We start from the raw sequence: 26,440 nt of genomic DNA on the forward strand, positions 1-26,440 counted from the left end.
TACACTGAAACAAATGTTATTTATTATATTTATTATGAAAAGTGAAAGTCAAATTCAATCCCCACTACTGAATTTGTGTGCATGGATGTGGTTTGACTTCTAAGTTGTTTAATTATGACATGCTAATAGGTAGGACAGGTGTCAACCCATAGCCCTGATTCAGTTAAAATTAGCCATGACATTAGTTGCAATCCACTGTGCTGGGGATAAAACCTTTTGAATGCAGTAAATCTAAATAGATGTATATAGATTGGCAAATCTTGTTGAAAACATGAACATTCTTCCATTAGTCTTACTGAGTCTTAGTAATAGCTAGGACTGAGCTGAAACAGAAATATATATTATAAAAATATTCTTTAAATATAGAATGCATTTTACAATACAAAATGAGTCCTTGGCAATTTTTTAGGGAGGGAAGAACATTACTTTTTTTCATGGTTTTTGCAAAACAATTTCATCCATATATTCAAGCACTCTGCGCCCTTCTTTGTCCCACAATAAGCAGATGGCTTATACTCTACTTACTGTATTCAGGTAAGTCTCTGCTTTAAACCTCCTCATGGCTCTGATCAGTTTAGGGTTGAGCACAGTTTTTCCCCATTAAAACTTCCCTCTTTTATTCAAATAACATAATTAGATAATAATAAGATCAGCGAGATCATAGGCAAAGCTACATTTATGCAACAATTGCTATTGCTTGGTGCAAACCTAAAATATTCATCATGGTGGAAACATAGCTGAAACATGATCCAGTTAAGAAGCCATATGTATTTCATATTTGCTAATAAAACTTAAGACTCAACTTAATTTTGGATGATGAGGATGGGTGATATAGCAATAAAAAGAAATAAAAATGGATTATAGAAATATAGTTTTTCTGTCATAGATCAATTTTCCCACCCATCAAATCATTTAAGTCATCAAGAGCCCCATTCAATAAAGGGCATTGTAGGCATGTTGGTTGATAGATATCTTTGCCAGATGGTCAGTTCTATAGAAGAGTAGAGCAATAAACTGAGGGATATAGTTGAATTCCAAGAGATCCATGCCTTTTGTTTCAATGGAGGTAAGTTTTCCTGAGAGTAGCTTGTCTAGATGCATCTAGAAGATAAAAGGAAACATTTGATGAATACACACAAGTTTGCCACAAGGGAGAAGGAAGGGTGCTCACTGAATCTGAATGTACAAAACAAACTCAGATCTTTTAGCTCAGTGGTTCTCAACCTTTTTAATGCCGCGACCCCAACCAGTCGTAAGTCGAGGACTAAACCGGTCGTAAGTCGAGGACTAAACCGGTCGTAAGTCGAGGACTAAACCGGATGTAAGTCGAGGACTACCCAACCGGTCGTAAGTCGAGGACTTTCCCTGCCTGGGAGCGCCACGCATGCGTGGTTCCGCCCCCTGCGCCGGCCGAGGCGTAGCTGGCAAGCGGCAGAGACGGAGCAGGCCATCCACCAGCTGGCCCAACTCAAGGGGGGTAAGGCACCCGCCGGAAAAGGGGAAAAAAATGGCGGACAAAAAAAATGGCGGACAGCCTTGCATGGCGACCCCCGTGAAATGGTCGATCGACCCCAAATGGGGTCCCGACCCACAGGTTGAGCACCACTGTTTTAGCTGAAAGTCATTCAGTGGACTTCATAATGAATAGTGATTTGGAGTTTTCCAGTTCCTAACTGAAGTTGTAAAATCAACACCATATTGGATTTTTAGATACATGTTTATAATGGAAATATTAGTGAACTTGAGAACACTGTTCTCCCTTTTTAGTAATGGTAAGTTCACTTATTAATTATAACAAGTGTGCACTAGTCTGGTTTCTCAACTACTTGAGGTGAGAGATAGTGACACTGATGCAGAGATTTGAGGAATTAATGGCAACTCTTTCAACCTCCAAATCTCTACCATTAAATACTGTGCTGGAATGACCATAAGGATTTTCATAGTGTTATATCGAGAACAATGAGAAAGCAGATCCCGATACAGTTTTGCTATACGGCGGAATCAGAATAATAGGAGATTTATATCCATTGGTTCAATCACAAAGAGATGAAAAATTTGTTCTGAATCATTCTATTAATTTATTTATGATTTTATATAACACAATTCTATGGGACTTGATATGGTTTACAAAATAAGGAGATATTTATAATACAATTTATACAGGCTAATAATATGCCCCTAAAGGGAGCCCACATACTTTTAGGCTTCAAATACCAACTTCATCAAAAGTTGTTATCGGATATGGTCCCAGATACAGTGTTGAACAACATATTCCAATTTCATCAATCACTGTACTCCAGTTTCAGCATTTGGTGATTGAATCTTAAGTGTTAGCTTTCCAGGGAAGAAGCTAATTCTAAATGAATCCATATACGTCTAGTCATAGAATATCCAATTAACATCTTGTTTCCCTGTTGTTTAATCCAGGGGTCCCCAACCTGTTTGATTCCACAGACTGGTAGTGCCAGCTTCAGTGGTTTTGGACATGGGAAGGGAATGATTCTGTACACACAACCTAAATCCCACACCTGCACAAATGAAGCTTTGCATGCTTGCCTGCCGCTTTAGCGGCTCAGTTTTCAATGGGCCACAACTGCAAGTGGGCCGTGGCCCAGGACTTGGGGACTCTTGGTTTAATCCATTATTAGCAGTGTGATAATAATATATTGATAAAAAGCTAAAATGTTTATGAAGCATATTCAATATTGTTTGTGCACATTTTGAGATATATTCAGGTCAAATCACTTTCATACTAATCACAGGCCCAGCAAGTCACTTTATGTCTGCTCCTAACTCTTTTTATCCTTACCTTGGATTTCCTTCACAAACCATCAGATTAGTTTCCCCACTAACTCCCCTGTATGGTGTTCTCAGTTCTCTGAATGTCCTGCAGAAAGATAAAACGTGGGCACTTAAAAGATTCCCTGTGCAGATAACTGGAGCTAATATACTGTAGATAGTCTCTAATTTATTCAGTGACAGTTCAAAATTATGATGGTGCAGAACAAATGGTGGTTACGACCTATTCTTGGAGTTCCAGCCACCCCAGCATCCTTGTGGACTGGGTGCTTGGTAACCGGTTCATATTTTATAACCAGTTGCAGCACCCTGTGATCATGTGTTTACCATTTGCACCCTTCTCTACCAGCTTCCCCAAAAAGTTAATGGGGAAACTGATGGGGAAGGTCATAAGGTGTGGGGATAAGTCTCATCCACCCATGGACACACCCTTCCCCCCCCAGTCGTTCTGCATTTAACATGTGCACTGTGGCCAGCCACTCGTGCACTCCTATATCCTCCTCGACCCTCATTGCACCCTCCCTGGCATCCCTCACTCCCTCAAATGCCCTCATTGATCCTCTCCATGCCTCCCTCACATCTTTGCATCTTCTCCACTCCTTTCCATGTCTTCCTCACACCTTTGCACTCTCCCGCATGCCCTACCTACCTGGCTGCAAATACTTACTTGCCTTACCTCTCTGCTTGCAAACTGCCTGGGATTTGCAATTTCCTGCTAGTTTCCCCACTGATTTGTGGAAACCCAGCAGGAGGTTGCCTTACCTAACAGCTATGGGATTTGGTTAACAATGGCAACCAAGGATTGCCGCTGCTAAACAATGCAGTAACTCTTCACAATGGCATTGCTTAGTAACAGAAGACTACCTGTATTGGATTTCCTGTTTAAGAGCTGGAAATGAGCTGGAGTAAATTGGGAGTTTAAGTCCTTTAGCTAATATAATGGGCTAGTATACAAGTTCTTTAACTAATTTAATGGGCTTACCAAAGCTTTTCTCATACCTTGACTCCTTCATTCTTTCTGGATTCCTGAGTTCGACTTATCCAGAGATTTATTCGGGATGAGACCCCTCCTGGGATCCTCAAACTTTCCTAACCATAAGGGAATAGAAAGAATACTCAACCATACATACAGTGAGAAGACTAGATAACATATTACTCTTTCTAATATTAAGAAATTTAAGGTTCCATGTGACAGATAATTAACAAACGTGAAAATGTAGATTACAAATTACCCATGCAAAGTGGTATCAGTACAGGCAAGCAGATTTTTCTCTTGTTCTTTCAAACAAGAAAGAACTTGTTTGAGTTCTAAGACCTAACTAAATAAGAACTAATGATCTTAAGAATATGATTTTAGAAATTTCTGAATAGATTCAACTTTTTGCTTTCCCATCAAATAAAGGCTCTATGTTCACTCCAGAGCAAGTGAACCACAGAGATAAATTGTACAAACACATATTGTGCAGTATTCTAGTAAGAAAATAATAACCCTCCCTTTTCTGAATTTCACTCTTGGTGTTTATGTTGATGTTCCACGTTATTTGCATGACAATAATATGAAATAATGTTTTCTATTGTCTTTCCCACACATAGCCCTGGACTAGCCATAAAATATAAAATCAAAGGAGTAGTCACAGGTCTACAAGCAGGTAGGACCTCAGCTCAAGTGCATCTATGTACCTTCCAAAACAAGTGGGGGGGAAATGACACATAAGGATGTAACTTGTATAAATATTTGAACATTTACTAATGTTTATGGAGATATGAGCATTTAAAAGCACTCAGTCTATTTTAAATTGAAATTCATTACAGCAGTGTTGGAGAAGATAGTGTAAAGGAATTTAGTTCTGGTCTCAGGAAATAGATGGGAAATAAAAACTGTGAGAAAGTGACTCAGGGTTTCCAGTTTTGACGTTGCTGCGAAATGGGCACAGGAAGGCGGGGCTCCATCTTTCGCATTCGATTTCACCCCACTGTGGACCCTGAAAAGGGTTGAAAGTTGCCCCTTAGAAGCGACAAGCAAGGAGGGGACCCTCATTGATCGCGGGAGGGTGGCAGCCCTTCCATTTGATCCAAGGAAGCCCTCCAAACTGGTGGGGGAAAGACTGCCTACATTCATGTAGTAGCTAGTCAGAAGCTGCTAACAACGGAAGACAATAAGCACTAACAAGCAACCCTACAGCAACTTGGATAAAACTGGGTGAGACCCTATCCTCTCTTTATGACTCTAAGATTTCTTCCTGAAAAAACTGCCCAAACCACCCTCCCCGATGAGAGATGGAAAGAAAATTTCCACCCCATTCCCTCAGGAAAAGAAAAGCGCGAATTAACTACTTGCGGGAAACAGAGAAAATTACAAGATTAATTTGGAATTAATATACATTTACGGCTTAGAAATTTGGGGACTAAAAGTACTTTTGAGAATTTTTTTTAAAAAAGAGATTTGGAAAGCTTATAAGTTGGGATTTAAAAAGCTAGAAAACGGCACTAATGACATCTAGTAGCGAATTACGGCACTACAATTTGTTATGCCTAAAGGAAACTGGCTTGAAGCCCAGATTTAGATAAGACTCTTGCTGACCTTGGAAGCTTTTTGAAAATTGCAGCTGGGAAAAGGGAAAAATACAAAAACTTCTGGGCTGCTTATTGATGTGGCAGAGATGATGAACTATTTTGAAACTGGCTTGCCTGAACTACGAATATAAATATTACCTGACTTTCAGAGCTGTGTTGTGGAACTATTTCCCCGCAGGAGAAATACACTTCATTGCGTGAGATGATGGAATATTTTGGGTTACAAATCCTTGATTGATGAACAATTTTTATTATAAAGACCACATACAAAAAATGAAATGGATGTCCTATACTCAACTTTAAAGGGTAAAAAAACCATCTCTAACACCTATTCCCAAAGTCTTCAGTTTGACATACTACCAAGAAAATATGGATGAAGATCTGAAAGAAATTCTCTCCATGTTAAAATCAATACAAGAGACTATTGCTTTAGCTCTTGATGAGACTAGAAATAACACAAGGGAGATAAAAAAAAACAATTTTCTACTCTAAATTTACAAACCCAGAACATGACTACAAAGGAACTAGCAACCCAGAAAATAGAAGGAAAACTAGAGGAAGCAAATCCAAAGATTGAGGACCCAAAGGAAGGAACCATCCGACAGATCCAGACAACTGAAGAACTAGAAGACAGACCGATAATATCGGAAATGGAAAAGATATCTTACCAATGAAGAATTCAGGACATATTTGAGGAAAAGGAAGAAAAACTGACTGAATGGAAGACAGAGCTGTTAGGAGAACTGTGGGGAATTGGAGAAGGAGGGAGGCTGTTTAATGAGTATCAATGGGTTTGTTCTTCCAAAAATACTTTAACCAAATGGTCTTTCTTATTCCAAATAACATACACAAAAACAGAGGAAAAAATTACTTGATGATTCAAATGCATTGACTTGGAAAGTTAGTTGGCAAAGGAAGAAAGCTAGAGTAAGACTGAAGAAAATAGAGGTTTTGATCTATTAGATGGGATATTATATTATTAACTAGATGTTTGAATATGGTGGAGAATAAATAATAGCTACAAATAGAAGTACTAACATAACTAGAAAGATAAGATTTGTAATAGAATATTAGATTTTGATATAAGAAGGGAAACAGGAAAACGCTAAGAAGTTTGAATAAGGGAAGCTTTTGGTTACCCAAATATAACTTACTTTGAAATTATAAATAATAGAGACATTTTGAACACTAATGGGAAATTAAAATTTAAAAAAAGCGAAAACAGGATACTGATTGAACATATGGATATTAAGTGCAAATGCAATTAAGATATATTTTGGTTAGAAAAGTTATCTAAAACTGACATTATTGATATTATGAGTAAAATGTAACAAAGATGTTGATATTCAATTGTATATTTATTAATAACAGTAAAAATTGTATTTGCCTAGTGTGGGGAAAACAGTTACTACCAGAAGAAGAGAGGAAACATTTGATGGTATAACATTGGATCTAGATTGGAGAAGTTAATATATACCACTGAATTACTAATGGATCCAGACAACAAGTATTTGATTGTAAAACTAGAAAATTAATAAAATATTTATATATATATAAAAGTGACTCCCGCCCAATCTTGTTTGCGCTAAAAATATACAATGAGTTAAGATTTTGAATTGACTTTCAAGATTTTTGTAAAAGCATGCTACAAGTAGGGTTGCTAGAATCCTTGTAGTATCTATTTATTGATATCGTTGGTGGGCAACTTTAAAAATTGCCTCTTTTCTTGCAGTTCTTAATCTTTACATTGATCGGCTAACCTTGGCTAATTCACCTGACCATATCTCTCCTGTATATCTGATTCCTTCCAGCAATATGTTTCTGGGTAAGATCAGTTTTTACCTTACGGACAAGAGTGGGAGGCTCACTCTGGACAGGAACAGTGGCTTCAAAGATGCTACGTTTGCTGGCCACACCCTCTGAAGCTGGTTGGAAGTTTCTCCGAATAGGTGAAGACACTTTAATGGATCCTGCCCTCTAAGGATAAGACAAGAGGCAGGCAATATCAGAAGTTCAGATTGCATGATCAGGAGAGAACCAATTTCTTTCTCGCTTAATATCAGTAGTATGAATACACATTCCTCTTTCTTTGATCTTTTAATCCACCTGTATACCAAGAAGGTATGGCTAGGAACTCTTTTCATGGTAAAGGCTTATTTGCTCCTTTTATTCACTTCATTTTGGAGATGTATAAATGTCTGAACAACCACATTCTCTATTACCGTATTTACCTGGACAGCAGATGTATATCTCTCTAGCTTCTCCTCAAGTTTGACTGTGCTTGCTGGAAGCCTCATACTGGCACTAGTGAAGGAGATGCAAATAAATCAAAATCAATTTTCTAAGGTTCAGAAAGTATCAGTGGTTCTTACAATATTCACAGAGAACAATGTTCACCAAGAAAAACATTTATTGCTCTGATTAAAATGGCAAAGCAATCGAATCAGAGGTATCTGCAGGGTATGATCAATAAATTTACAATGGTGGCCACAGTGGCTGTGATCAAATTTTGTCCTGTTTTTTAAATGCAAATGCATCACACACACACATAACTAGGCAGAGCTTCAACTGAATGGTTATGATCACCATCTGGACTTTGTTGACTACATTCTGCAGATACCCCTGAATCTATCGTGATCTGTCCGTATTTCAACTGTTTCGTGTATTCATATCTCCATTTTCAAACAACTAACCCCTCTAAGCCTACTGTTCATTATCTGAGGTCAGGGATGTTCACCTTTACAAGGCTGATTGTGACCCTCTAGAGCCTGACAAAAAGGGTTCTGACTAATTGCTACTCAAATGTGAAATTCCAGATGTGATGGACTATGTCAAGCAAGCTTAACATTCATAGAGGCTGGAAACTATGGAACATTTAGTTTATCACATCTAGAACAATATCAGGTTGGAACCGCATGGAATCCCAGCAACTTACTATTTTGAAATTCCCATGGAGAAATAGCAACCTAGTATTGTACCATGTCATATAATAAGATACTCTGTTATCAATTGTTTAATATTTAGCTTGCTTATTCTCACAGGAATCTTGTAACATAAGATGAACATTTAGCTGCTTCCAGAGTGGATCAAGACAGAGAAAGAGAATAAATACATGAAAGTCTGATCACAGCTGAGTTCTTGTCACTGTCATCAGTTATAAAATGTAGGAGTTAAGCAAGGACTTAAGCTTTCCGTTAAAATCAAAAGTATAGAACTTATATAATTTCTGCTCTGAATGAGATTCCAAATCATCCTATTATTTATATCAAAATTCTGTATGTACTGATATAAGGGAATGTGTGTGGGGGGAGGGGAGGAAGGTTCTAAGTACTACCTTACTACAAAAAGAATCAGCCTTCTGATTATATCAAGTATGAATATAAATAAATAAATAAATAAATAAATAAATATCAAATAAGAATAACAGATTCTGTATGTATTCTGATTTTCAAAACCTAGCAATTCAGATCAAAAATTTGTTTGCTTAATGTTTGGTGTTCCGTAACAATATAAACATACAAAGACAATGTTTACTAGAGATGTGTGTGAATATGGCAAGATCCATTTTAATTTTGAATGTAATCATCTAATCCAATTTTAACTGCCAGTCTGACTTGAAGCACTGAAATTATAAAATGCCCAAATGCAGACAGATTAAAGTCTGCAGATTTGAAGATTTGATTTGATTGAATTTCCTTTGATCAGAAGTTTTAAATAAAAACTGCATAGAGCCTACAGGAATATTCACAGCCCAATTTGCAGGAGATTCTGCTTCCAGTGGCCTATACAATAAGTGCAGCTCTTAAAACTTGTAAAAGAAGCATAATGTGTGCTAAAGAATATTTGGGCATGTTACAAATCCAGAAGCCTCTTCCTTTAAACAAAACAAAATTAAAGTTAAACCAAATCAAGTAAGAAAACATTTTCTATTGAAGCACATAGATCTCTGTTGCCATTCTGTTGTTGTCTATCACAAATATGGAGCAAGAATGCAAGCTCTACAAAGGCATTGCAGTGCTGTACTAATATCTATTTACCTTCTGCTTAATATATCTTCTTGTCTTTCTTTCCTGGGAAGAACCTAGAAGCAGAAGAAATAGAAAACAAGAATCAGGGTTTTGCATGTTAAATAATTATGGGGAATAAAGGGAAATTTTAGCAAGTATTCTTTTTCCCACCCAAACCCCAACTGAAAATACTCTGTTGCAGGGGGCAGGGGAAACCTTAACTGCAACGAGTAAATAGGTATAGGGAAGTCACAACACAACAGGATCACAGCATCATGTGCAAAAGGATAGATATGGATTAGATCAGGGGGTAGTGAACCTTGGCTCTTTTATGACTCGTGGACTTCAATTCCCAGAATTCCTGAGCCAACTAAGCTGGCTCAGGAATTCTGGGAATTGAAGTCCACGAGTCATAAAAGAGCCAAGGTTGACTACCCCTGGATTAGATGATGAAATGACCTTCTTTGGTAAATATTTTGAAAGATGAAAAGCTCTCAAAGGTTAAGAATTGACTAAAAGGTCTTCAATTTCTCTGATTTAGAAAATTATTACTTGGCTCTCACTTTTCACATTCTACCCCTAGGAAGATAGCTTCCTAACCTCAGATTCTACCAAGGAAAATCAGAGTTATACCACTAATCCTGTCCCCAGCATTATATAACTACTCAGTACCAACCTCCCTGATGTCCAGAAACGGGGAATAAAGGAACTGGGAAGTTTCCAATTGCATGAGAGTATACATATAGGCTTTCCCTACAATAGCAGTGCATAAGTTGACACCCATAATTTTGAGTAATGATCCTAAATAGTCCTAAAAATTGTTACCAAAGTATGCTTATTTAAAGATGGCTTGGGAAATAATCCTGTTGGTTGTATTTAGTTTTCATTAAAGTTTAAATGTAGATAAAATAAAATCGAAATCAATTTTGCCTTGGTTATACGTACTATATTTAGAAGGTGACCCACATTTCAATAAAGATTAGCTCTAAGACATACAAAGGTTGGGTAACCTGACCCTCTGCGGTTATCTCCATTTGATATGTAAAAATTAATTGTAATGGTAGTTGTGCAGCCTCAATGCCTTTGTGCAAGTAGAATATTGCTTGTGTCATTGTCATAGGGCCTATATTTCATTTTTAAATAAGGGACCATTTCATAATTTGTAATAAATCCTTACCCGGAATGAGATTGTCCTTGGGCTGATCCGGTTGAATGAACTACTATAGGTAATCCGGGGTTCAGAAATTAGTATAGGAGCATCAAAACCTTCTTGACCAGAGGGAGACCTTACAGTTTTAGCATTTGATTTGGGAATAGCTTTTTCTGTGACCTGGAAGAGAAATATGAACCAAGGAAGCACAAGGCTGAAGACTGAGAAATATTCTGTGTCTGCTTCACCAAAGATATTTTTTAGTAAAAATTGGAAATAAATCCTTTTGAACTCTGTAAGACTTATACACTACTGAGCATGTCTACTTAGATCCTACAACATATTTAACAGATGGTCTGATTATCTCTTCTAGGTTTTCTGAGAAAAAGTTATATCCACTAACATTTCATTACAATTTTCAAAGTATAGAACAGTGGTGGCGAACCTACGGCGTGTGTGCCAGAAGTGGCACTCAGAGCCCTCTCTGTGGGCATGCACACCGTTGCCCCAGCAGAGTTCACCAGAGTAGCGAGCACGTGGCATTTGGAAGCGACAAGGCAGGAAGGGAGTGAGCAAACGGCATTGGCCCCCCAGGGATGCCCCGGAGATGGCGAGTGACTGGCCCCGGCCATGCTCACCCAGTCTGCTGTGACCACTGCAGCCACACCCACCCAGTGGGCCACCCCCCCCCCCGAGGGCACCACAATGCTGATGCAGCCCTGGCACTTTGTGATAAATATGTGAGTTTTGGGTTGCAGTTTGGGTACTCGGTCTCTAAAAGGTTCGCCATCACTGGTATAGAATATCTAGATCCAGTATGGTATAGAAGATAAGGGCTAGGAAAAGGTAGGCTATGTATGTAAAAAGAATAAATGAAAATAATTGTAAATTATGACAGCAAGAAAAAGGCAAAACAACTTCAATATTGCAACATGAAAAGGCTGTGAAATGGGTTTCCAAAAAGGGATTTTGGCCTAGTTTTAGGGTATTTTAGCACTTCTGTAAAATACTTCCATAACATTTAAAGCTTTTTTAGGCTTTTACAAACCCAAAATTGTTATTATATGCATTGCTAAATTGTGTATTATAATTTTATGCTGCGAGCAGCAGAGAGTAATATGTTCCTGGGTCTTTCTAAATATAGTTAAGATATTGATCATATTACATAAGCATCCACTAATAACAGACTGGATAATTTGACTTTTGATATCTCTTAAACAATCTCTTAGATTGTTTTTTTCTGACCCTGAGCATCCTTGCACAATCCTGATCTATGGTAATGTCATGGCAAAATCAATAATGTTGTCATTATCACCAAAGCCACATAAGATTTTGATTGTATCTGACAGCATTTCAGCATCCTCAGGTGATAAACTTTTAATGAGAAATCTTACAAGGTTCTGAGATTGGATTTTTCTAATGTAGGGGTAAGAGGAAAGCTTCTTGTGAATTTAAGATGCTCTGTTACTTAATCCTGCCTTAGGCCATGTCTGCTTAGCTATTTCTTGATCCTTTAACCCTACTGCTGAATGAAGCTGCCAACTTTGATATGAGTAATAACTCCACGTATTCAATTTACTCCATATCTAATTTGCATCTCTGCCCAATTAACTTTTCATCAAACTTTCTCTGTCCTTGTAAAATACCAAGACTAAAGTACCTGTGGTGCCTCAGAAGCAGGTGTGGCTGCAGCGGAAGGATCAGTGAACGTTCTAGCTCTTGGCTGAATTTTCACCTCAAGTCGGCTGATGCTTTTACGTTCCGAAGAAGCTCTTTGAGGCTGCTGGGAAACCACCTCATTCTGAATCACAGCCAGTCTCTGAGATTCACATACACTCGGGACCTTCTGCTCCTCACTAAAGACCTGATCCTCATCTATTTTGAGGTCCTTCTCATGCTTCAAGACTTCATGTTTCTCCAGGGCTATCTCCTCTTTTTTCTGACTCTGGATTTGATGGCTTTCTTCTATAACGTGCTTTTGCGAAATTAGGGTTTCACATTTTTCTGCTTTTCCCTCTTCTTTGGATGATTCTGGAGGAGATGTAGGATTATCTTCAGCAGCTTCCTTTTCAAATTTCTTAGTACTCACTAGTGTTTTCTTCTCTTGTTTTATATTATTTAAAAACTCTGCTCTCCTCCTCACTCTTCTGCCTTCCAATTTATTTATTGTAATTGGTTCGGTCTTCTTATTTTTAAGTGCTGAGTTTTCCAAATCAAGCAGCTTTGCCTCTAAGGAATTATCAACCCTATGAAAGAGAAGGAAACCCATGAACAGCACTAGAGGGCACTAGAAGTTAAATTTTAGAAGAAGTCATGGTTCACATGGTTTACACAGGAATGAGATTTACAAACCGGGTTATAAATAATTTCATAAGTCCTTCAGGGCTATAGTGGAGGCAGGACTGTATTAATAGGACTTGATTGTTTTGGAAATTTTGATCAGATACTTTTATATAACAAAGATAATGACAATTCATTATCTTGGCACAGAAATGTTAAGTTAGAAAAAATGCTGTCTATGTCTTCTGTGTGTATACATGCATGTATACATCACGCAAGGGGAAACAAAAGGAAGGTCCACAGTCGGCATGTAAAAGGAATTTTGCAACTGATGCTATTGAAAATGATCAGGGAATTTCTCTCCTACCAGAGTCATGATGGAATCCATTCTAATTGGAACAAAGCCTAAATAATACTGTTCCATAAAAACAATAATAACTAGAATGAGGCAAATGAGATTCACATTTCATTTTTAAAATGCACATGATGCCAAGACATTTCTTATCATTTTCTTCAACTTTTAAAAACCAATGCACACAGGCACTCTTCTCTGCATCTCCTGAAACATAAATTAAGATCATCATTCTAAAAAATGCCAATGAAGGAAAGGTATTTCACTGCAAAATGCCCAGTGTTGAGTATTTTAAAGATTGTGAAAAGCTGAAAGAGATCTGTAACCATTCTGTGCGTTGTTTAAAAAGCAACTACAGTCTCTATTTACTCCCCTCTGATATGGCAAATATTACTGTGAAGTTTCTGAGATTTCCTCATATACTATAAATTTGGCAGTTAGATGACTGGAAAATTTTGTATTGAAAATCCTGGATAGTCACCAACAACCAGCAGCACTTATTCTGAACTAGACATGCTATAGTCCAACTTCTGTAAGATAGTCTATATTTCAAGTCTGGAATATGACTTGAATCTTTCAGATGATCCATTCTGTACTCAATATAATAATCTTAGCTGGTGTGGAATCACAGAACAGAAAAAGACCAATTACAGTAATCCTGTCCTGCATTAATATATACATTTTCTCTAGTTATTTTACAAATTATCTATAAACATAAATTGGAATGTTGAGTTACTCTTCCATTCATGAAACTAAAGAGATTTTGTCAATTGCCATTATGTTTTCACCTCTCTGTATGCAAACATACCATTCCCCAAAGGAACTCACAATTTTGAAGAGGCCTGTAGGGTTAGAAAAGGAGAAGATATGAAAACATGAATTCTAGTGTTCTAATGGGGAGGGTGGAGTGTTAGGTCCGAAGTATAATCTGGTTCCATCTAATCTATACCTATCTCCCTAAATCTCAATCCCTGTTCTTCATAAAATAATGTTAATTCAAATGAACAGGAAAGTCATTGTCTCTTTTCAAAATCATTAGAATTGGCTCCAATTTCCAGCACTTGCACAAGTGAATAAGTCTGCTCCACAACAGCCAAACCTACAAATACAAATACCTGTTTGATGTGTGACTGGTCACGTTCTGTACTGTGCTGGAGGATTCCTCCCCCTTTGTCTCAGAGGTGGAACTCAGTTGCCTATGCCTTCGTCTGCGCTCTCTCTCCTGCTCCTCTCCATCCTCAAGCGACCATTGTTGAGCCAGGCTGGAGGGGGGGAAAATGGGAAAAAGCAAAAAAAGTATTAGTAATCAGTATAAGAAGGAAAGAGGCTGTCAGAACAGAATGATTCCATCATGCTTAGTTAACCATTGGAACAATACAACATTGACACTAACTCCTTTGGAGCTCACGTGTATCTGAAATAAGATGGGCTGCTAGTCTTTCAGGGCTTTCTCCCAATTATAGGAGACTAGAGGTTGACAGCCCTGATGTAAAAATGTGTAAAGGTGTATGGTGTTTGTTTGTTTTTTTTCATCTAAAATATTGGAGAAGATACCAAGGCCAATAATCATATATTACAATCTTTAAACTTTCTCAAGTAGGTATCAGAACAGACCCTTATAAAAAGTACCTGTTTATCTTCCATATGCATTTGAAATTGTGCCTTAAAGAATAACATTTTTAAATCTGGGCCAAGACTTCTTTGTATAAGGAAATTGTACATCAGTCTAAAGAACCATAACTACAAAGAAGGAAATCAGGGTACACGAATGATTAGAATAGCTGAGCCCCACCATATACTGTTGTGGTACCAGTTTCTGAATACTCTGAGTGCAACAGAACCTGTGCAGGAGATAACTGAAAATGAGGGATCCTATATTCATCCAGGTGGAGGATACTCTGTTGTTTCCGTCCTACGAGCTCAAGGATGAGCCTCTACCAAAACCTCAATTTTTTCCAGCCTCACAGATGTCTTAGACTGAGAAATCAGTTAATACTTCAATCAGATTCTTCAGAAAGGCTGGAGTTGACCAGACCACAGATTATGGTTTTTTAGCATAAAACTTCAGTTGGATTTAGCTAATGGCTCCTGTTATTCTTACAAGAAAAACATTTGGTAAGAAGCTTACTTGAAATTATCCATAATTCTGGTTTTCTCTGTCCTTTATACACGAGGACAATTTTCTTGATTTAGTCTGCTGCAGTTGCAATGCTTTGATTAGATTCCATCTCTCTGAACTAACTTCATCTGCCTAGACTTGACTTTCTGCAGCAAGTCAGGCCTAATCAGATGCCACTGGCTACAGAGGAAGTTATACACCTACTCTTTATCTCATATTTCACCAACCTACCCCCAAATTCCCATCTTTTGAGAGGTATCTGACTCATAATTACCATAAAGAAAATAATACCAAATATCTCAAACATGTCTCAGAACATACTCCCATCTGACGGTTTTCTTAATGGGAAGGTATTGCAATATCTCCATGTATGGATGGGACTTTAGAAGCATTTCCTGCTCTTCTTGTTTACATTTTAGCACACTATCAGTGGTCTGAAATGCTAGTCCCAGGTAAACCATGATAATGACATTGCATAAATTTATTACAGCAATACTGTAGGGCAGAAGCTTATTCTTCAGTCACCTATAGAATGGGAGGGAAGGAAGGCAAAGCAAGGCAAACCTGAGCATGGGCATCCCTTGGCTTCATAAACCCATCTGATACCGTGGCAGCTCTATTCTATTCTAATCCATGGCATTGGAGCTGCCCAGTTTCTTGGCATTCATGAAAGTTGCCATTCAGGGATTGCTATCACAAGGTTGCTAGTTAATAATTATCACAGCAGATATTCCTCTGCATTTTTACTTTCAGTAAAACGTTTAGCCATTATGTTTTTCACTCAGAGAAATGGCTATATAAATGCAGAATCAAAGGGAAAAGACATAGGAGAAATATTTTGAAGGGAGGGGAAAAAGGCATGTTGAAACCTCTGGCACTGAACTTTAAATCATATTAGCACTGCTGGTGGCAATCCAAGACATGGCACCAACCTGCTCTCAATATACTTGAGGTTCTCTGTCATTTATGACTCATAGATTTTCCTCTTTCATTATTTTTGAATCAACAAAAGACAGCCCCACCCTCTTCTACAACAATCCTATTTTTCAAGTACTGTATTGCCTTACTAGTGATGTCATGATCTGATCAAACTGATTACCATTGTTTTAATAGCCCTATCCTTTGTTTGTTCTCCTTTTTTTCCGCTGTCCACATTCTTTTGAAATTATTGTAGGTAATGCTTGGATATGTTGAAGTGAAAGACAGTGTTCCTGCCTTTGACTTGAGTTATCCATCACTGCATTTGGAGAGTCTGATCTCCAAATTGCACAGAATCCGGCTGTGTTTTTTGGTACTGTTTTCTGACATATTCTTTTGCACCCAGGCATCTGTTCTCTATCATTGCCTGGATTAAAAGAAACCTTGCCGCAGACAGATCTGCAATACCTTTGTAAGAGTGCTATACATGAGAAATCACTTAGGCTACTGACATCAGTGTGGAGTCTGAATGAGTAATCAAAGTCCAACAAATAGCATTCCTGTTACATCATTTATGTATGCTTAAAATCAAGCAACATGTTGGTTAATTGGCATCTGTTTGCACTGTCAGCAATCAGGCCATTCCCTCTCCTGTCCTTCATGCAAGTTCTCATGCTCTTCTTAATTGTTATTTGGTAATTGAGAAGACTTACCACTGTGCAGAGTACTAAGAAAAGACAGAGGCACTGAATGTCAGCTAACATCAGGTATTCAAAATTCCAAGCAATTCAACCAATAAAGGATAGATCTCAGGGCTAAAATATATGGTTTCTATGAAGATTTTGATTCTAGGAATTTCTGAGTAAGGAAGGGGGATGTTGCTGTTTGGAATGTAGGGGCTGCTGTCCATTAATGTTAATAATGGAGAACTAAGTAGATAATAGGCTACTTATCCCAGTGCTGAACTGAAATGAATAAAATAAAATTTACCATAGCCATTGCCAATCTTTAACTGTACTTCTATTTCAAATCACTGCAATCAAGCGATTCCCTCCAAGGCTAACAAAGGTAACAGAATCTGAGACTATCCTTGCTTGGTCCTGGAAGCAGGAGAGAAATTCTACTTTTGCTTTGGTACAGCTAAGGATGAATTAATATTGTATCACTCATGGATTATGGATGAGATGAAGGCAACATCATGGGGACATGACATAAAATGAAGTGGCCTGGGCATGTACTCATTTGTACTGTGATTAGGTACAAGTAAGGAAAACCCCAATGAATTCTTATGATTTATCTTCATACATTTCATAGTTCTGAATTGTTTCTTGCATAGTAGCAATCAATTTACCTTTCAGTTGCTGATGATCAAATGTGGCTAATCCTGGGGAGATCCAGTTTTGAGTCCCTGCTCTGTCATGAAATTCACAGAATAACTGAGCTAACTACTATCATCCAGCCTAAGCTGTCTCATAAAGTTGCTGTAATAATAAAACTTTCAGGAAAGTCTAAATACATCTCTTTGAAAAATATAATATAAATGCAAGACATAAAATAATAGCTAGCACTATATTAGATCAACCCAAACTGTATGTTGCTTTCCTCTGGTTTGTGAATTTATGTAGCAGTGCATTTAGAGTCTGGTTTGCATTGTGATCTCTACCAGCAAAGAGTGAAAATCCTAATACTTTCCTAATACGTATTTAAAAGCATCCACCTCCCATTATGTGCAATTAAGTAAATCAAAGCCAAAACAAGCAGGACAAGACTGTTGGCCTTCCATTTGGCTTCCTTTTTTTTCTGGATACAAGAAAGTGACAGAATCACAAGCAGAGTGTACCTCCACTAATCCATAAAATCCATCCACACATAACTAAGTTTGTGCATATGCCCACACACCTGCTGCTTGTAAATTATGCCTCTACATGTTTTAGGTGCTTCCCAAGTTCCATTTCAAACTCATCTGCTGATATGATTCCAGTGAAATGAGTTTGGTTTGGGAGGAGCTTTGGTTCAAAGTCCATCACCTTCACGGAATAATCTTGGATAAATCATCTCATAGCAAGTGGCAGTTTCCTTCTCAGGATGAATGAAGCTTCAGATTCCTCTGTTATTAGCCTGCATATCTCCTATTCTATAACCTTTTAAAGAAAATATTACATAAACTTTTATATCATCATATTTATCATATTTATATTTACAGGGGCCATCTGTATGAAAATTAATATCTCACAATTATAGCTTTTGTAAAAATGAAGATATATCATACATCCCACACTATCACTTTCCATCTTCCTCCCTTCCTTTCTTCCTCCCTTCCTTCCTTCCTTAAGCTAACATGATGAAATCATTCAGGCTGATTAATGTGGAGAACATTTCTTACTCCCATCCCACACAGCTCCTTCACTACAGTAGCCTTCCCAAATTAAAATGTATCTTCCCAAATCTCCAAGCAGCCACAGAAATAGCAGCTACTTAATCACAGAAATACACCTGGATTGGAATAGGGTGGGAAAACAGGCAGGATATGAATTCATGTTAAGCAACTAGGAGGGTTTGGAAAGTCATCCAAAAACCCTCTTTAGCAGAACATGTAGCATGCAGAAGATCCTAGTTCAATGTTCAGGATCACCCAGAAGGACTGAAATAACCTTGCCTGAAGCCTTGGAGAGCTGCTGCTGATTACTTGCATTTGACTTGAATTTTCTGCGTACAAGATCTATTTCATTCTCTGCCTGCTCACCTGATTGCTAAGCCCTCAGCTCAGAAAATTCATCATTCAGCTTGTTATTCTGGCAGCTGCATAAGCTGTCAAGTACCACTTACAAATATTTTACATACTATACCAAAATGAAGTCTGATCAGGGGAGAGGGCTGCATTTATTCCTCCAGGAACTAGAAAAGTAAGTGGTGGAATGGATACCCCCATCTATCTCAATTTTTTTCTACTTCTTTCTTTTTCTCCTTCTCACATACACATGCACACACCGTATATGTAGACTAGTCTGCAGCTTAATCTTCTACAGTTCTATCATAGAAAAAATGTGCACATTGGCTAGTTGACAAAATTCTACTGAAATGCAATTTATCCTTACCTTCTATCAAGGTTAAAATAGCATTCAATTCTGTTTCATAAAACATCGAACTAATTAATAGGAAAGACAAAATACTCTAATAGAGATTTCTTTTTATCCTGTGTATATATTTCCCTGGTGATTAGGAAATGTTCATTAATTATTGCTAGAGAGTTGCAATGCTATTCCACAAATAGTTATAGCTCATTAATTCTCCAAAGGATATTAAGTTCCATAATAGGGAAACTTTTTTTTTAACACGAGGGACATAGACTAGTGCAGGGGTAGGCAATCTTGGCTCTTTTATGACTCGTGGACTTCAACTCCCAGAATTCCTGAGCCAGCACAGCTGGCTCAGGAATTCTGGGAGTTGAAGTCCACGAGTCATGAAAGAGCCAAGGTTGCCTACCCCTGCACTAGTGGAAGCTGTGCCTGAAGCCAGAGGTTGATGCCATTATCAGCAAAAGAGAGGTCACCTCCCTTTCTCTTTGTTTTTCTACCACCCCTTCTTTCTCCCTATAAAGACTTTTTTTTCTTCCTTCCTCTCTTCCTTTTCCTTCTCCCCTCTGTCCCCCACCCCATATATGAACCGGGATTTTGAAATTATGCTGAAATCCCCGTTATATATACACCATGGGTTCAGTGATGCTCATGGTAATAATTCTTCATTTCACTGAATTTGTACAGCAAAAGTTGCACCCAGATTATTGTCTCGGCATTTTGTGTGCATTGCTTTTGCTCACTTACAAATAAATTGTCTTGCTTATTTAAGAAAAAAGAATTAGAATAATTTGTAATAATTAAGCAAATTTCCCGATTAAAATGCTGTGGTGATCAATAATACCAGAAGTGATGAGTTACATAAATAACAATCCTGTGTGGTCCAAAGATCAAAGACTTATGAAACAAGGACTTGTTGGTAGTCTTAAGCAACTACCAGTTATTAAGTTGTTATTAAGTTATTAAGAGAGAAGACAGAACAAATGAATACTCTGTAGCAAATAGTAACATTCTCCAGTTTCCATTTTTGAAAATGTGACCTGCTAGAGTTGATAAATCCTATGGCTGGGAGGATTGGAGATAAAAATAGTGGACACCCGTGGCAATAATAACAAGGGCTTAGAAAAATACTTTTCATGAGGCCATGAAAACAAAAAACGTTTACTATGTATTATACTGACAAGATGGGATATGAAACTTTGGAAACAACAGAAACTGTTAGCATCGTGGAGCTACCTAACTCTGTGTAGTCTGTACTGTTTAACCTCTCAACTCTGCCTGTAGTTTCCCCAGATTAAACCTGAGATTTTGTGCAGGAATAATCAATATTGTACCACTCACACATGGCTGCTCTTTCCATTCCAGTGTTCCATTCCAAAACATTGTTTGATGCTAGGACAAGCATCTGGCATTTTAGGAGAGGCCAAAAGAGGCTAGTCTTTTGGTTTTGTTGCCCGTTTTCTTACATACCTTGCCTTGTCACCTTGCCTAAGGTATTTCCACAAATTGCAACCAGAAGAACCGTTCAAGAGACTGACTCCACAAAATGCGGATTTCCATCAAGGAGGAAGACTACTAATGGCAAAAGATGTCAGCCATCTAAAATGTGCAATTATTTCTAAAGCACACCTAGCTCCAAGCCTTCACCAGTTCCTGGCAAAATTGAGAGGGATTCATTCAAATTTTTAAGGATCAGAACAGGGTTCAATCAACAATCAGAGTGGGGAATGTGATAAAATATTTTGTTCATTCATTTGCTCATTTAATTTACATGCCATTTGAAATAACTCTGGGCAACTTTTAAATAAAAACCAATTCATTAAAAGAAAAATACAACAGTATAAATGATGGCTATTCCTATGTTATCAAAAAGAGGAAATGTATCTCCAGAAAAGATGGCTGAAGATACAGTTTTGCATAAGCTAGTACATAAATACAGATAGAATCTTAAATATTGAGAGAATACATAGTAGGGAAGCCTGTGGCCCAATCATGTGCAACTAGGCAGCCAGACACTGTGTAACGATGGAAAGTTTTAGAACTCTTGCTGCTCTCTGGTCTGTTCATTCACTGAGTCTTCATTAAGTTCTACAATATTATTTCTATAACTCTGATAAGTTACTGAATCACAAACCATGATACCTGAAAATTCTCCTTCTTCTTGCATTAAACAGCTTTTCCTCACAGACTTTAACTTGTCTTTCTTTTATGCCTTCACTCCCTTTCTAACATACACAATAGAAATATAAATAATAGTTGCATAGAAAAGTAGTATTTCTCTGCCAACATCATCTTTTGCTAAAGATAAGGCTACAGACTAGCTTGCATATCACTTTATTGCATACATCAGACTAAACCAATTTTATCCTGATACAACTCCAAGAATTTCTATCCAGCAGCAAGACAATCCGTTTAAAAAAGACTGCCCTACCCTGTATGCAGATAATACCAGCCCTACAGTTCCTGGAAAATAGGGGTAGTCTAAGCCATTTCTTAATTGAAATTCCAGAGGGTTATATATTATGTCATTCCTTTACATTTAATCATCAAGGAACAAGAAGTGTTGGAATTCCAGGGAAGGCAACGTTCTGGCAAGAAATATCATGAGACAGTAACTTTAATATTGTAATATCAATTTCAATCCTTAATACAATTTTAAAACAGAAGTATGTATAAAAAGATGAATGACCAGAAGAAACGAATAATAGGAAGCAGGTAACAATGTCTAGAAGTTTTTGGCTGATCCCCCAATATTTTAACAGAATTAGATCTGGACCTATTTGGATGGGAGATCACCAGGAGATACCAGGCATAAATAAGCTAGAGACAAGTTGAAGACAATCTCAGAAGGCAGTAGCAAATCATGTTATTGTCCATGTTATTGTTAACAAAATCTACATGTTTATGCCCATATAGTTACAGAAGATAAGCTCAACTTTGGGGAAATACTTATTTTGACAGGAAGATGATTAATGCTTTCATGGTTTCCAAAAGAGAATAAAGGAGAAATCACTACAGCAACCTCCAGTTCAATAGTTCAACAATGATATCTAGATAGACATGGATGGTAGAGATATATTAGCAGATTTAGGAAACCAGAACATGCAAATAGGCTAAGATACTTGAAGAAAATGTTTAATATTTTATGTATACTTTAGTCACAATTATTCATTTCAGATCTATTCCAAACTAGCAAAATATTCTGCCATTCAATAAATTATATTAATCCTTATTAACTAACATTACTGTAATGTTGACTTCATCAAAACACAATTGAATTTTGCTTGCAAATCAGTTCCTCTGCTTACAGTCTAGTAGTTAATTATATGAAACTGATCTCTGTATTAAGGGATTTTGGAGGATGGGGGTAATGGCAGAAGTAATTAACTCTTTTCAGAAATTTAATGAATTCTTTTACTGTTTAATCAAAATGGGGGGAAAGTAAAAATACAGAGAAATGTACATTTAATATAATGCTTATTTTAAAATAGCACATTTTAAAATTTGAAAGGGCAACCAACAAAGTGGAATCCTGCCTTGACTACAATCATTGACAAAAATTTAGAGATTCCTTCTGACACAAGTGATCATCATGTATGCTGCATAGAGAGAACATGGCATTACAGTAGTACTAAAAAACAATGTTAAACTTCATTATCTCCTACCCCAATCCCAAATAATGAACCTTAAGAAGCAAGACTAGAATAATTCTCACAAAGATCAGCGAATGTTGGCAAATATTCTTTATCTTGACCGAATCAGTATACTAGTTCCACATTCCAAACAAGCTAATAATTAGAAATATATACTCTATTCCAGTGATTCCCAACCTTTCCTATACCCCGCACCCCTAGAACACTTCTGATATATTCTCGTACCCCTTACAAAAAGTTCGAAATAACGGCAACAAATTATGCATATACACTATAATTTTGAAAACCCGAGTTTTTGCACCCCCTGGAATATTNGTTGCTTGTTTTTATTTTTTGCAGCACAGAAATAGCTTTTATCCAACAACAAAGTATCTACTAATGTTGTATCTACCAACTTTTTCTAACAATTCTGAAAGAATCTCATTGGCAATTTAAGGTTGTCTAGAATATCAAACAAGACAGATCCTGCTGTATTTGTATTCTATCACATTCAGAGTCCCATACCAAATATATCAAGTATTTCCTCATAAATATTATACTTTACAATGTCTTTGAAGGAAGACAGTAGTCAAGGAAGAAGGAAAAAATAACAAGTAAACAGAAGTTACACAATCCTTGTAGCTATGATAATAGCATATATTTTCCTGACGTGCCAATAAATGCAAACCAGTAATACTGCAAGCATTAATTACTATAGTATAATGACAGTAGAATAATGTATGAATTTCCTCAATAGCTGGTTTAAAAATGTAGATTTAAAATAGATGTTAATCATGAGTTGTTGTATCTTTAAAACAGAACATACAGTGGCACTGACACTGGTGGGAGCAAACCAACCATCAGAAATTAGCATTTGTAACCATGAGCAATTATTAGCCCAAACTCCAAATAAAAACATGTATGAGCTACTGGAGAACTCTGGGAATATAGATATTTTTAGTATGTGGAAATCTATAGTCAGGTCATTTGGAGAGCAAGAATCAAAGTGTGCAGTTGATTTCATCATGGAACCAACTGGTTAACTTCCATGGAAAACAAATATTAATGTGGGGTCAAATAAATGTGGTATGGTTCAGGGATGGTGCCTCCAAGTTCATTCTTCAAAAAAATTGTGAAATTAGACTACAAACAGCACTTGATTGGAATGTGATCTCTCAGGAGAGTCCCTGCAAGGTGCTTTCCTTGGGAGTAAGATCTGTTTGTTCAAGGTCTTTGGATGTCATCTCAAAGAGACAGAAATGCTGGGACACTACAAAGTATTGTTGTATCCATAAACTGCTGGATGATGCCAGCAAAGGATTATCTTCTCATATTAACTTTTAAGGGAAAGACCTTCTCCCATGCTAACCTACTGAAGGCAGGAGGCAGGGGGGAAAAGCCTCCTCCTCTGAAGACATGCTTTAAGTGGCCCTGGGCAACTTGTATTACCGAGCCTGAGTTCTCCAGTTTCAAGCTAAGAAAGACAATCCCCAAACAGCTGTCAAAGAGGAGCTAGGAACTGTGCTTCCATTGCCTCCTCTCCTTTCATGTTCAGCTTACACCTCTTTGATTGCTCACTGCATCCATCCATATTGTCATAAATTTAAATTTCTATTTCTAAAATAGAGCCAAGTGGAATTGTTGTATAACCCTAGATAAGATCTAGTCACTATACTATAAGTACCACTTCCTATCTCTGACATGATGCGCTATGAGATATGTGTGAATGAGCCATCACAGATGCATTAATTCTTGCAAAATTGCAACCCAAACCCCCAGTATTTTTTAGTCAACACATTGGTTCTCATGCTCAGCCTACCATAAGGATGAGTGATAATTGCCTAATGATCCATGATAGAAGAAAAGTACTGTATCTCCTCACGTATTTCAAAATATAGCAAGAATCCAAACAACAACATCTAGGTTAGCCTTCTCAACTTGGTAACCTCCAGATGTAATGAAACTGCTATCAAAATCTGGGCACTTGCAGTTTCCACCAAATCTGGAAGGGAGAAAACTGTTGCATGAAAGTTCAATGAAATCAAATGCACAGATTGCACTATTAGCTGAGTCAGTAAATAATCAGTGGATATATTCGAGGAGAGGCTCTAAAACGAGGTTGGTGGAAACGTATCCATCATCCTAAAGAAGATGCTCCCTCCATGAGTGAGATAGCATCGGGGATCCACATTTTGCAAGAAATGGCTAGCTAGATATTCTAAAGAAATCTAGCTGCTCCTCTATTACATAGTATCGGCTTCTTAATTGATCAATATATGTTAAATCGGCTAATGCATTCCGTTTTGCAACCCTACCCTGTTCGTAGCAGTCTGTTCCCACAGGGAGTTGCCGCTCCAGGGAGGGGAGAACAATCCCCAAATGGGTTCACGCAAACCAGCCTCAAGGAACCCCCTCCCCCTCCCCCCCCCCGAGACAACCGCAGCCTATGGGCACGTTCAAGAAGTCGCACGGGAGCTCCGGAAAAAAGCTAAAGCACCCTCAAGTTTTACTTTTCCTCTCCCGAGAGTAGTAAAAAGCTCTCTCTCTCCTGGGTCTGGAATAGACCAATGGTAGAAAGTACTACAACTCCCAACAGCCGTAGCGCGCTTGGCCAAGAATCAGTCCTAAAGGCGCTCGCAGTCCAGAAAGTTGGCACCAAGAAACAAAGTTGGGGGAGGCTTCTGTGCCCGCCTCGACGCCCTCCGTCTCCCTCCAGAGCCGGGGAAGCGGGGAAGGAAGAGGAGGAGGGAGAGGCTGCTTCATACCCACCTGGATAGCGCGGACCAGTTCTTTCGGTTAAAGGACATGCTGCTTGCGGTCTCTCTCCGGGCTTGAACCGTGGCGGATGCTGATCTTTCCTATCGATTGAGTGCTTTTTTTTTTTCCAGGGAGAACTCTGCTAGGCTCCCAGTAGCAACAAGAGGCCCTTCAAAGCCCCACTCGCAAGAGATGCTGGCTGGCTAGTTCGCTCGCTTCCTGGCTTCCTCTTGCGCCTCGCAGCGCACCTTTACCCTGCGATGCCACCCGTCTACTGCTGGGTTGCCTGCATCACATGGTCTCTTATCTACCTTGACAGGCTGGAACTGTAATTTGTCTATTAGCAGCACCTTGCAAAAGGCACCCTGCGAGGGTGGGACGTGACCCAGCCTGCGCACAAAGGCAGCCATTCTTTTGTGCCCGGACTGGGGACGGGTTTGAATTTAGCTCCGCTTTCGGGCCCAGGCGCCCTGGATTTTCGGGGGCAACTCCCTGCTTGGAACCTGTTTTTCCTGCCTCGGGTTTCTCCACTACTGTACAGGCAGAAGTGGTGAGCTCTGGAGAGGAAAAAAGAAAAAGAAGAAAGCCCTTCCTTTGGTAAGTTAACCCTGTCTCAATCGCAGATACCCAATTGCAAGTAAGACAATTTCGTCTCATTTTCAGGGGGCTTGTTTCTGAAGCCCCTGCCTCTGCTGCTGACAAGTGGATGATGGTGAGGATGAACCGCTGCTGCTACATTTGCAATTTGGATAAGTGTCTGTTTTTTCCCCCTCACCTG

The 26,440-nt window shown here is 38.2% G+C and overlaps 1 protein-coding gene across 1 annotated transcript; it reads right to left on the bottom strand.

Moving 5' to 3' along the window:
- Positions 1-25,941, bottom strand: LAD1 (ladinin 1). Its single transcript, XM_015816342.1, has 10 exons — positions 25,675-25,941; positions 14,278-14,424; positions 12,191-12,776; positions 10,558-10,710; positions 9,411-9,454; positions 7,605-7,677; positions 7,216-7,350; positions 3,799-3,888; positions 2,810-2,887; positions 1-1,101 (listed from the first exon to the last, which is right to left on the bottom strand). Exons 1-9 carry the CDS (start codon positions 25,710-25,712, stop codon positions 2,849-2,851), a joined length of 1,305 nt encoding a protein of 434 aa, XP_015671828.1. The 5' UTR covers positions 25,713-25,941; the 3' UTR covers positions 1-1,101; positions 2,810-2,848.
- Positions 25,942-26,440: the final 499 nt, after the last annotated feature.

The sequence above is a fragment of the Protobothrops mucrosquamatus genome, unplaced genomic scaffold (genome assembly GCF_001527695.2).
Source record: "Protobothrops mucrosquamatus isolate PMUCROS unplaced genomic scaffold, P.Mucros_1.0 scaffold431, whole genome shotgun sequence".
Lineage (NCBI taxonomy): Eukaryota > Metazoa > Chordata > Lepidosauria > Squamata > Viperidae > Protobothrops > Protobothrops mucrosquamatus.